Below are 13396 nucleotides of genomic sequence, written 5' to 3'. Positions count from 1 at the left end.
AATTTGATCAATTTGCATAATGTGCTTTTTGTTTCTTAGCAGATTCGCCGTTCTTTTTCTATTACCTATTAAGACAGGAGTTGACAAAGCTACTGGCACACAGGGCCCCAGCTTATCCTGGGAAGAGTCATGAGTGCAATTAGCCTTGTAGCCTGGACCTAGCAGATATCCGTTAGAGCTTGCTGTATTTTGTACACAAATAACTAGACGTGCTGTACTTTTATTAGGCTGGAGAGACAGAGGATGATTCTGAGGCCGTTGAGGAGGGGCCGGGCGTCGTAACTGTGACAAATGTGTCAAAACTGTCTGAGGACTTAAAGCCAATGGTGGATACCGAGGGAGGTTTAGGGGAAAGAAAATGGGAGTAGGAAAGGGATAAGTTTGGTCCCATGTGAAATGGAAACTCTTCCTCTCAGCTCTGATGTTTCTCATGATCTAAGTTCTCTTCTGGCGGGGGTTGAGGTGGCTCTCCTTCATGGTTTCTGCCGCGCTGTGTTATGTCTTCCTCCTGTTTTGATTCCTCTTGTCTCTTGTCTTTGGCAGGGGGAACAGATGGGTGACGCAAGAAGTAAAATAGGTTAGAGATGAACAATTTTACTCCTGACTTGTTAAGGCAAAGTCCATCCTTACAAAGATGTCTGCAGTCTACCACCTGACTAGTGGTTGAAGGCCACTGATAAACCCCTCACCATTCAGAGAGCTGACTGTGTTCAACTATTCAATAAAGTCTTGTTTCAATACTTAAGACTGTTTCACAACATCATTGGTCCCTATGTGCACAATGAGATTTTCACAGTAGGATGTACAACCACGATATGCAGGATTCTTTCTGCCAAGTTGGAGACCATATCCTTTGGAAGGCTGAGTATTTTGGTGTTCTTACTGCACATGCTTCTTACATCTTTTACAGCAAAGTCACCCACAATCAGAGTTTGAGGCCCAGTCGTTAGCTTTCCCTGTAGCTTTTCTTTTTACCTTGTGATTTACTCTGTCCTTATCCTGCTCTGTGTAGATGAGATGAATATACATGGCTGGGCTCAACAATAAGGATTGCCCGATTGCCCTGGGCAAGTAAAATGCCACGTCATTAAAGCTAAAAATGAATTGTTACAAACAAGCTAAAACGAAAACTGTCTGTATGTAGTCTAACTGTTGATCTTAGTTTGTCATGAATCTTAAAATTTTGCAAATTCTTGTAAACTTAGCTGAAGCAAACCAACCCCTCCTCCCTCTACCTGTTTTCTGTTTTGGTGAATCACAGCAGCAGCTGAGGGAGGAGGACAGAGGACAGGAGGAGGGACTGATACTGACTGATGTCTGTGTTCTTCATTCTTTCTAAACTTCACTCAGTATTTTGATGTCAGGAATATGATTTATTTTATTAACATTTAACATTTATTTCCAGTGAGATATTGATTTTATATAGTGACTTTGCTGTTGTAAACATTACTGTTGCTGCTCTTGAAACATTTAGTTATATTTTAAAATATTAAATTCTAATCCTGTTCTGAATTTATACTTTTTAAAAATAATATATATTTTTTAAAATGCAATTATTTAGTAATCTAGTGCTGTGCTGCGTTACCGTTGAAAGATCACTAGTATCATGTGATACACATTAGCACATGCAGCTAGTTGGCGGCGGGAATGTCTTAATGAACGAGTAAAGCTAGCAAATGCTTGCAGCGTGCTTATCCGCAAAAATGCCTGGTAAGTGCAAATTATTGAACATCCTGTACTTAATATTTGAGTGGTGTGGTATATTTTTATTTACAATGAAATATCTGTGTTAATCACATAGGATGTATAAAATTAATATAGCTAATGATGTTTGTGCTGTTTGAAATTAATATAATCAATCATGAGTGAACATGTGTCAGTTAGCTTACATAAAGTGGTAACGCAGCATATGGCAATATACCTACACATAAGGAAAAGACAAACGTTGTATGGTTTGGGTAATGGAGAGACAAACATCATGTAATGGATGGAACGCAGCAATGCACTGTGGGCGGCGTAAAAGGGGTTGTCAGCTTGTTGACTTAGTTGATGGCAATGTCTGTGACTGTTAATCATTAACAGTAAAAGAAGCACTACATCTAAGTAGTAAATATGAATATGGCTTGGGGGCCCTTAATCTATCCTATGGTAGAAAACCATCCTTAGCAATTATTATTTCTGATGATGGCAGCGATAATACAGGGAATATCTGTAACAGCAGGTTTTATCGAGGATGTAGGTCATTAAGATGGTTTATCTGTGAGCTTTCTCATATGAATGATTGTAAAGAGGGAATGATGAAATCTGTGTCACTGACTAGAAGGTGATAGCTTGGTTTCTACTGCGCTAGAATGAAGCGTCTTTTAAGTTTTGCATAAATAATGGAATACTTGCTTACTTGGGTCATGAAGTTTGAGCATGGATGCTTGGAATAGAAGAGGAGCAGAATAAACCCTTGCCTTTTCCCTGCTGGAAATTGTGCTGTGAGGTGCTACCCCAAATAAAGGAGTATCACAGGGTCTTGTTCTTGAGAGGTCGACAGATGGACCATTACTGGACTGCTGTAATATGCGCCAACCCATTACCATGGGGTAGGCTCACATTGAATCGGTGCTGGCATTTTGACATTTCTCACTCTGCTGATGTGTGTGTTGCCCTTGGGAGACAGTGTGAGGACCTGGGACATTTGGAAAAAGCACACAGCAGAATTTCTACTCCTTTGTGTTGAAAGGAGCTATTCGGGCCAAACCCAAAACACAATGGAGGGATTACATGTCCCATCTGGCCTTGCAATGTCTTGGGATCCCCCAGGATGAGCTGGAGGTCATGCTCTATTATGAATACTAATGACTTTGGTGATTCCCTGACTTTTCCTCTAGCTCCACATTGAAGTTGGCATGTGGTTTAGAGTGAAATGTCTCAAGAACTATTTGCTTGATTGCAATGAAATTTGTTCCCCTCAGGATGAATTGTAATAACTTTGGTGATCCTCTGACTTTTCCTTTAGTGTCACCAATTTGTCACAATTTAAATTTTTTCAATACTTTGGTTTATGACCAAATACCTGCAAAACTGACATTCCCTTCAGTCCCAGCTACACTTCGTGTTTTATGCTAATTAGAAAATCTTAACCTGCTAATATGCTAAACTAAGATGGTTAACATGGTAAACATTACATATGCTTAATAATCAGCATGTTACCATTGTCATTTAAAGCATATTAGCATGCATTCAGCTCAAAGCAAAGCTGCCATGTACAACCTCACAGAGCTGCTAGCATGGCTGTAGACTTAGTTGTGTTTATAGACACTGTAAATATGCAACAATATAATTTTTTGTGGTAACATTTATTTATTCAGAACCAAGCCCTGTTCACACTCACCCAGTACAACCACAGTCATCTGGCTGGCTACTGAGCAGCTCCAGTGGAGCATTTGGGGGTTGATGGCTTTGCTCAAAGGCAACAGTTAATTAGATTTGTCTTGACAGCAATCAGTAACTGACAGTTACTAAATTTGACAAGTAAGAATCACTGCATAATATAGAACAACCTATTAAATCACCTGCTATTAACTGCATGCACCAAACAAGGACTGAAGTTGGCTTGGTGATAAAGTTCTGGTTGATTAATTAATTAAAAATATTGTTCTTAGGTCTCTTTTGAAAAAGAGATCTCAATCGCAACACGACTACCTTAAATAAAGTTTATAATAATTAAGCTGTTGTTGCTGATTGAGTGTTACCAGGATAACTGACAGAGGTTGTATTGGTAATTGATGTCGCGTATTGCAGTCATTTGTACGAAAGATGACGTAGAGTGATTGCACTTAACTGTAGGCTATGAGAAATTATCAGTATTTATGCTGAGCAATGGAATTTAGTATGGCTGCACGATATGGTAAAAAAAATCAGATTGCGATTATTTTGACAGATATTACGATTGCGATATGATTCATGATTAGTTGGAATGATCATTTTTGCATCACAGTTTTCATTTTCACACCATCCGGCCAGCCCACTTGGCTGCACAGTGATTCGAGCATTTGCTGCATTATCTACCCTTAAATATAGTCATTTTTGTTCTGATCAGGTTGTCCTGTCAGGTTGAGTAATAATCCACAACAAGTGAAATCAGTACTGTTTGTCTTCCTGTAGCATATTTGTGTAATTCACATCAGTTTTAATCTGTGCAGAAAGCATGGCACCCCTCTACTTTGGTGTCAAAGGAATGCTACAAGGACTACACCAAGCAATTTGCCTCTGAAATACTTGATTTCGCAAAGCAGACAGAGGAAATTCATGGTACTGCAAACACTGATATGAAGGTAATGTAGTCTCTAGTGCAGATTTTCCCAATTATTGCTTTTATTCATATTAATGTGAAACTGTATGACTCTGTTACAGCAAATGAGCCTGGAGCCTGGCGAATTCCAATCAGTGAATTTCGCTTGTTATGCAAAAGGTTGGTATTCATTTTTCATGCATATGTTGTATTCCTCTTAATGATGTTTTACTAATTGGGCATATGGTGGCTTGTAGCTTTGAAGGAACTGGAATCCATCACAAAGGAAAAAAGGGAGAGCAGCTTGATTACAAGCGTCAAGCAAGGGAAAAAGCTGGGTATGTATTGTATTTCATTGTAAACTAGTTGGATCTGTTTGAGGCTGTTGGTCTTACACCGGTTATGATAATGTGAAATGTCTGCTGTGTAAAATGTCTTTTTATTTTTTAGCACCACTGTATATTTTGGTGGTGCAAGATCAGTTCTATGTACGTCCTCTCACATGTTTTGGCTGCACGTGTAGTATCTTAGGAATATTAAAATAAACACCTTCAGTGTTTGAAAGAGTTTCTGCATACTTGTCACAGATGAACAGTAAATTTTCTCTCAAATTGTTTAAATAAAAAGCAGCCATACATTTAATAGACTCCAGAATAGAGACCATGTATTCAATTTCTTCTTTTTTTTAAAACTACTATTAACACATTAAGAATATGGAATCAACAGCTCAATACTACTTTGTTTTTCCTTTGTAGAGTTTCGTATTCAGTCAGCAAGGCCTGTAGCATCATGCTACAAACTACGCTGTCAGGTGATAAATTATAAATATCACAATTATATTATAAATGTCACTAAAATACCCTGGATATTATTACTGTACCAAATACTGTCTATGTTTTGGTAACATTAAGAACACAAGTTTGTTTGATATAGTGAACTTTGTGTCATTTTTTCCCCTCCCTTGTGGCAGGACTGCAGTATGAACTTCAAGACTATATCTCCATATTTACAACATTTGACAAAGTGGAACCACAAACAGGTAGATCAACATTTTCATATCTTCCTACAAAAAGTCTTAATAAAAGGATTTTTCATGATATGCTACAAAATATGACCTTACATACGATCTGTTCCTAATGTTCTTTTTCAGATGTTGAAGAAATTCTTTGGCGAAGGTACTTGACTTTTCTCACATTTCTCATAATATTGTGTATTGTTAAGCTCATTTAAATGAGATGATTATTTCCCCCTTTTCTTACAGCTGAAAGAGTTGATGGCTATGACCAAACAGGTACACTTTTCTCCTTATGTTACAACATGCTGCAACACTTTGAGTCATTAGATTAAAACAATACAGAAAACAGTCAAAAGGTCTGAAAATAAATACATTGTCAGCTTTTTAAAAAAATCTTGAGAGAGGGAGGGAGAGAGATAATGAATAAAATACAATACTTATCAACAATAACTTAAAATAAGTGGGATAATTTTACTGTACATATATGCATGTGTAATGCTGTGCAGTGGTAGGCTAGTAAAACCAAGTGAGGTGAACATAATGTAAATGCAAGTATACAGTACAGTTGTAGTGCAGTTATGAATCAGGTAATTGAAGGGTGTATGAGTCCAGGTTGAGAGTGTTTGTATTAGTCTTTGTCAGCTAGTTCTCCCACAGGCCAAGGCTTGACCTTTTTTAGTAATGTTTGTTAACATTCCCACGAGGCAAGACCACTTCTCTCAGAGGCACCTTTTACACAAAATTCAGAATGATCAAACATAGTAGAAAATTAAACATGGTTGTATGTGTAATTTGTAATTTCTCTCACAATGTTGCTGTAATTTAAGAAAAATTGCAATTGATTTTGGTATTTATTCAGCTCTTTCTCTTAATCCTCTTTCCTTTAAACGTTAGGAACGAAACCCAATCTGGGTTTATACAGGTACCTCCTAGAGAGCACGAAGCAAAATCAACCAGCTATTGGTGAGTATACCCACTTGTTATCATTGTGTTTTTGTAAGGTTCTTAAAATGAAAAATATGCAATTTCTTAATTTGGTTTTTTGTTTGTTTGTTTAGGTGTACCCCTGGTAGTGACGTGTGTCAACACTGAGGTTCAGGGGGAAGCTATTTATGTGTGCTTTGCTTGTGAGGACTGTTTTCCCGAGTCCTTACTCAGACAACACTTTAACTCTCGAAAACATCTCATACACACGTTGGTGAGGTTTCGTTATTCATTTGTTTTTCTTTATGTGGTTTGTGTTTGCACATTCTTGTGAAACCAGTGCAGCTGTGTGTGGGTGCCAACGCTACCACTAATGCGTGAGAGGAACTGCGAATGACTTGTATGTGGTCGTTTTGTTTTTAGTTTTGTCACATATTTAAATACTGATACATGTCTATAGCTGCCACATTGTTTGGTGTCCTTACCTTTTTTGTAAATCAAAGTGATCAGACCTTTACTTATACATATACTTTTGGGGAGTGAACCACTTTCTAATGCATTATGAACATGTGTTCTTATTAAGTATTATTTAAGTAATCAATCTATCCTGAAGATCAATCACAATGAGCAAAAATGTCAGGTGCAGGTGACCTTTTTAAGCCAAACAATAAAAAAAACCTTCTGTTTCAGATTCCACTTAGAAAATAACAGCAGGGCCCAGAAACACAGTAATATACAGTGAACTCCCATGGTATATACCTTGGTTTATAATAACCAGCTTTTGTCTTGAATTCTTAGCTGTACCAGAATCCCTGGCGGCTCCCTTTTGCCTGGGAGAATCCTCTGGATGTGGAAGTCTTAAGATCAATGGCATGGGATGAGGAGAAGGAAAGAGGGCCAAATCAGATGTTGCTGAAGGTAAAATGCCAATTCAAACTCAATTATTTTTTTTCTTACTAAGGTGCATTTGTTTGCATCTGTGTAGAGATATACAAAAGTCATTTTACCAGCTTAATAGCATACAAACTAACATTCAGTCCAAAAGGCACCACCACAGTAAAGCTTGTTCATGTAATAGAACGAAAAGGTTAGTTTCCTGCAATTATTTTCTGTAGACTAAATTATTTTCTTTAGTGATTACTAATTGAGAATTTTTCCTCTCTCAGGTACTTGATATGCCATACTGGATGTTTCAGAGACTCATCCCACCTAGTTACCCAAAAGGTAGAATTGGTCTTACATCAAATCATTCAGAGGTAGTTGGGGAGACAAACTCACTGTATCTTTCCTCTCTGCACATGTTTTAGACTTGTTTTGTGAATTGCCACTAATTAATGCACAGACAGAAGTTTCAGTTTGTCTTTGCACCTGTACATTTCCCCACATTGCAATTTTATTTATGAAGTCAAAATTGTGACCAGTGACATGTGCTCTGTGAGATGATTTGAACTGGTTTTGGTCATGCTTGCCACCAAGCCTACTCGAACAACATTAAAATCCAAAAATGAGACGTGAAGCAGTTTTAGATAGTTTCGTGTTTCATTCTTGATTTTTGTCTGCAGTGATGGAGAGACTTGAACTATACCACACTCTCTTAAAGCGTGAAGGTTAGTGATAAAATTATTTCTTAGCCTTAAATTAGATGAATGAAATGTTTTGATGATGATTACTTTCATCTGACTTGTCCATGTTTGTCTGTTTTTATGTCTGTGCAGTTCCACGGCGTGAAACATACAGCAAACTCAAACAAAGCGAGAGATTTCCTCTGCTCGGTGGGTACTACCGGAGAGAAAAATACTTGCCAGAAATCAGTGCACTATGGATGTTTTTGGCTTTTCTTTACCTCATCATTGCAGGTCAGCAGTTCCTGGTCATGCATGTTGTGTGCGTTAGACGGCATCAGTCCACAGAAGTGGGATCTCTGTGTTTGCTCTGTGAGAGGAGGTTGTCAGACGATGAATGTTACGCTCATGTGTTCAGTCGGGAACATGTTGGAAAATTTCTAGTGAGTATTTTTATTCCTAACACTTTTCACTGCATTATTTTTTCATTAATGAGGACTGTTGACTTATCTTTGCTCAGTACCCAAATAGTGTTGTGCAACGGCATGCAAACAACAGCACAGTAAGTCATGTTAGGAAAAATCCTATACACTTATTTAAAATTACACAATGCAGAAGCACTGTGTCTGCAAGCTGTTAAATTATTAATGCATTCATTGTTGATGTCTTCTTGGAGATTAAGGCAGAACTGCACTAGAAATGATAGTAGGAGCTCCTGATGTGCCACATACTGTATATTTGTGAGGTCAGACTAGACAAGAAATTTGGTATTTTTTCTTACTGTAGTTATTTAGTTATTCTCCAGATATTTCTCAAACTCTTTTAACCTGGAATTACATATCCAATTCATTCTTGTATTGTTTCCACTACTTCTAAATGCATTTGAAGGCTCACATTTCTAATATATGTCACCTCTTTTTGCATTACATTACAGCCATTACAGTGACATTGCATTACTGTAGAAGCTACAGCAAGTTGCTGGGTAGTCAGGGAAATATGAGATAGCACCTCTTCATGTCATGTCAGAAGGTGTCAGCCACTTACACCTCATAGTACCACAAGTACCATTACCACTAATGAACATTTACAGTTAATACAGTACAAATTGATGGCATGAATATACTATATCAAAGATAAAACCCATATATTTGAGTCCAATTATTTTAATTTGACTATGAAGTGTTGCTCTTATGACTCCATTGTTCACTCCTTCTGGTTTTTTAACAAAAGTAAACAAATATTTGATCTAATACACAAATATTGTATTTTAATATAGTGTATTTTAAGAGACTCGTTTTGACTTAACACTAGGTTACTTAATTAATGTCTGAAGATATCAAAACCAAGCAGAATATTGTATGGTTGCCTGATGACAACTTATATTAAATGTTAAGTTAATTTCTTTCCTTTTTTCACTAGTTCAGGCTGTTTATTCACATGGGTGGTCAGACCAAGAGGATAACAGAAGTAACGTTATCTGTGCTGAGCAAATCGTTAAAAAAATCACTCTGGCTGCTGTAACGTTATGATGGACAGGTATTTGCATAGATAGTGAATTAAACTAGCCATGAACTCAAATGTCAAACTTTAGAGTAAAAACTGTCCAGATTAAAAATGTCTATCGTTTAAAATGCTCATTTTCCACATAGGCGACAGTTTGGGCAGTTGTTTCAATTGGTCAGATATAACCATTATTCTTGATTGATCTAGCTAGCATTAATTTTGAAATCTTCATCATCAAAAGGGCATCTAATGTAAAATGTGTTGGAACGTAACTGAGACAGTAGTTGCATATATCAGACTTGTAGCGTGGAAATACTGCAAGCTTTTTTGTCCCATGTATCATATTCTGTTATGGTTTTGAAATGTATTGCTATTAGCATGTAAAACAATCCATTACTGCAGTTTGTGGTTTTCTTTTTTCATGTTTTAGCCTCTGTTATGGGATTTTACATTCATTCAAGAAATTAATGTCTGAATATCTATGGTATATTAGATATTGTATACAATATACATGTCATCAGTCAAGAGTGTTTAAATGTAGCAGAAAAACTGACTGTTTACCAGACTAAATATTTGTGTGTGTGTGTATGTAGGACCGTTTCCATCCAGGCTCACAGAATTCAAGCACTGATGCAGAAACCTTATTGGACTTGGCAAAACAGGCAGCACGTGTTCACTCCATATCACATGTACAGGTATTCTCTACTAGAAATTTAATTTCTGTACCATCTTCATTTAGCATCTCCTCCAGGCATGCGCTTATGCTTTTGTTCCAATATTTTCTGCCTTCAAAGGTTGTAAAGTTGGACAAGCCCATCTGGGAGCCATGCTCCTACCACAGAGGTGAGTATGTCTTTTGCAATGAATGTTCCACACTGGCATCTGCAACTGTGAGTTGGTTTCTTGACTAGTCTTATATTGTTTTGTTCCAGCGATATCCATCTTGACATCTGCAAAGAAGAGAGATCGGAAAGGAAAGCTTGAACCCGAAATAATGCCTAAACAGAAGCTATGTAAGCCAAGCCAAATATATTAGCTCAACATTTTGTTATGTAGATGTTTTATTTGCGGTATGACCCTGAATAGTATGGCTTTTTTTTAAAATTGTTGTAGCAGTTAAGAAAAAATCGAATGGAATGTAAATTGACTACTACTAATCTCTTCACCTCATCCACTATTTTCTGCATTTGGGCAGCTCATTTGTTGCTATTTGTATTATTGCTTACTGAGTGGATACTTGATAAAACTTTGCAGATAAATATAATGAAATTCATGTTTTAATGTCATGTATATTTCTCAGTCCCCAGAGAAACTTTGAAAGAGGTGGACAAGGACCATATGAGAGACAACAGTCAGAAAAATGGCAGGATGATGGAGGGGTCTGTGAAAAACCCCAGTCAAAAGTCTACAGAAAACACAGTAAAAGTTGGTGCTGAAATGACCAATACCAAATGTGGAGAAAATGCAGAAAAGGGAGCCGACGAGGAGACTCCTACACCAAGTGAAAAAGAATCAGAGAAGAGAAGAGAGGTGTTTTCAAAAACAAGTTCAGAGGAGATAAAGAATGCAGGTAGTGACACATGCCAGGCAATAAAAGAGGAGAAGATTGAAGAGCCTACAGAGATTGGTGAAGAAAGGAGAAAAGATGTCCCGACACGGTTAAAGAACAACATGTACAAAGAAAATAAAAGAAAGAGGCCAAGCAGCATGTCTGAAAAATCACAGGAGGACACATGTCCTAATGAGGATGTAGAGAAAGACATGGGCCAAAAAAGGCAACGGCTCACCTCCAAACACGACGCATCATCTTGCGAAGAACCCCAAAACCTGCCAAGTAGTGGACAAAAGGAGGCGACCACCTCAGACAAGGACGAAAGTCACAAGACTGCGAAAGATAAAGGTATCTAAATGTCATATTTAAGTTTGTGGAAGATTTTTGTGTTTCTTTGAAAATGGCTCAGTCTGTGGTTGTCTATGGCTCTCTTACAGCGTCTTCTAACATGAACTACCAACAAGCAGCTCAATTGTGGCAGTATGTCAAGAGGAAGAGCCGAGAGCCTGTTGTTGGTCAGTGCCTTCTTAAAAGTCTGAGACCTATTCTTTGTCTATATTGTAGAAAAGTTGGTTACTGTTCACTGTTAATGTTGTTGTTATACTGACTGTACCATATTTACTCCAAACATAAAAGTGGGCAATTTGGTGTTAATTGTTGGGTGGCTGGTTTAAAATGTTTTCGGAGAGTTAGCTTTTGAATGATGGCGCAAATGGAAGGTCAGATAGGAAGAACTTTTAGTTTAGTTTGACTCCTCATAACACTTTAATTGTATCTGAACTTCATTTATTTTCTAATGAAATGATTTCTGTGAACATTTCTAGCCAGAGGGAAGATTGATAACACAATATAAATAGTGAACAATATATCTTACAGGCTTAAGTGCACTTCTTGAATGCCATTGTGATCAATGTGACCCAATCTACCTCTGTGAGTGCTGCTCTCTGAAGATCCCAGAGAAGGACATTGTCAGCCACGTTACCGGATTTGACCACCAGAAGATGTATCTGGTAATGAGTAAATGAATAGAAAATAAATAGTTTTTTTTCTTAGTAGAATTCTCATATCCCATATGTACACAAAAATACTTATTGGTCAATGTAATCCTTCCTCCTCTCCATACTGGCCAAGATCCCTTCATAGAGCGACTAGACTGTAAGAAATCCATAGTCTTTGAGGAGTCATTCTGTGCATAAATGCATTCCAAGATAGCTAAATTGATGGGGAGCTTCTAACATTATGGTCGTTTTAGTGCATTTCTTGCTTCTGTTGAGCTGTGACGTGCATTTAGGCTTGTTGCCAGAACAAAACACCAGCAATAAATATACACACGACTGCCAGGACAAGGATACCCACCTGATTTGGCTAAGTGAGACTGCTGATGATATTGCTTCGCAGCCAGTTTGGAGAGGAGGAATGATTACGGGGACCAATATGTCTTTTTTTCTATGTGCATATGGCATGTTAATATTGTATTAAGATAGACTTAATAAATCCAAACCTATCCTTTAAAACACAACTTTCCATTTCGTCATAATTTTTGGGTATATTTTCAGTAAATGAGGTTTCTACTCGAAATTACTTTTGCTTTTCTAAAAATGTATCAAAATACAATGCTGAAAAATGAAATCACCAATCATGGCTCACTATTACAACATAACAGCTAACATTCAACTTACTTTAGATAGATATTTAACATCTTCATTACAAGAGCAAAGCCACCTTCAGAACTTTTTGTTTCCTGGTACCTAGTTTCTACCACATTGCATACATATACAACAGATGGTCTGTTTTGTAGTAGTAATGCCTGCCCTTGTGTATGTTTCTGACATTAGGGGTTACAGAAACTCCCAACTCCACCATGGAACCACCAGAGGATGATAATCAGACAGAGGGCTTTATTGTTGGAAAAGGATGAGGGATATGGAGACGCTCAGGTTTGGTCCTGGTCTTCTTTTACTTGTGGACGTGTATATAACAGAAACTTTATAAACTGAGATATAAAATATAAAAATGTTCCTTTGGTCAGTCCTGGATAATGTTGCTCTAGGCAAAACAAAATCATAGAGGTGATAAATTCAAACAGAATTCAATAATACTTTTTACTAATTGTTTGTCTCCAGGTTGTTGATGTGGATGAAGAGATTTACAATAACATCTCAAAGCAAAACTTTAAATCAGGTAAGGGTACATCTTTCCTTAATTTAGAGTCCTTTTTGGAAAGATTGTATTCTTTTGTTCTTACTGGTTTTGATTGAAGTTACTTTGGTGTGATTTAACAAGTGAGTCAGAACCTTTACTGTGTAGTATTTCTTCTGTATTTTCCTTTATCTACACAGCCATACAGACAGTGAAGGCACTTCAGGCACAGCAGGAAAGCAGACTTGAACTCCCTTCAACCTCGGCTCTGTCTGCTGTTCAACCTGTGGACACCTCAGTCACCCTTCATGCTCAATATGAGGTCTATTCTTTGACAGATGACTTCCAGGTCAGTCAATTTGGCATCAATCAGGTTAGCAAAATCATCATAACCATACATTTGTTATGCAGAAGTCAAA

General features: G+C 37.4%; 1 protein-coding gene across 8 annotated transcripts in view; it reads left to right on the top strand.

Annotated features, from left to right (window-relative positions):
• Positions 1-13396, top strand: part of LOC122864514 — a 50448-nt gene that overhangs the window by 23880 nt on the left and 13172 nt on the right. For 5 of the 8 annotated variants that reach the window (XM_044172008.1, XM_044172006.1, XM_044172005.1 and 2 more), the window contains exons 12-34: positions 4194-4325; positions 4405-4462; positions 4540-4620; positions 5038-5093; positions 5253-5321; positions 5433-5457; positions 5544-5573; positions 6192-6260; positions 6356-6495; positions 7020-7139; positions 7388-7445; positions 7784-7828; positions 7937-7993; positions 8078-8226; positions 9880-9981; positions 10081-10129; positions 10219-10299; positions 10587-11186; positions 11276-11353; positions 11715-11851; positions 12674-12775; positions 12962-13019; positions 13178-13350. In XM_044172008.1, coding sequence (XP_044027943.1) covers positions 4194-4325; positions 4405-4462; positions 4540-4620; positions 5038-5093; positions 5253-5321; positions 5433-5457; positions 5544-5573; positions 6192-6260; positions 6356-6495; positions 7020-7139; positions 7388-7445; positions 7784-7828; positions 7937-7993; positions 8078-8226; positions 9880-9981; positions 10081-10129; positions 10219-10299; positions 10587-11186; positions 11276-11353; positions 11715-11851; positions 12674-12775; positions 12962-13019; positions 13178-13350 — 2469 coding nt within the window. Of the gene's footprint in view, positions 1-4193; positions 4326-4404; positions 4463-4539; positions 4621-5037; positions 5094-5252; positions 5322-5432; positions 5458-5543; positions 5574-6191; positions 6261-6355; positions 6496-6592; positions 6622-7019; positions 7140-7387; positions 7446-7783; positions 7829-7936; positions 7994-8077; positions 8227-9879; positions 9982-10080; positions 10130-10218; positions 10300-10586; positions 11187-11275; positions 11354-11714; positions 11852-12673; positions 12776-12961; positions 13020-13177; positions 13351-13396 lie in introns of those variants that run through there. The other 3 variants (XM_044172000.1, XM_044172001.1, XM_044172007.1) reach the window with 3 other exon arrangements.

Source organism: Siniperca chuatsi, linkage group LG17, assembly GCF_020085105.1.
Source record: "Siniperca chuatsi isolate FFG_IHB_CAS linkage group LG17, ASM2008510v1, whole genome shotgun sequence".
NCBI lineage: Eukaryota > Metazoa > Chordata > Actinopteri > Centrarchiformes > Sinipercidae > Siniperca > Siniperca chuatsi.
The sequence above is the reverse complement of the archived record's forward strand: the minus strand, read 5'-3'. Positions and strand labels throughout refer to the sequence as shown.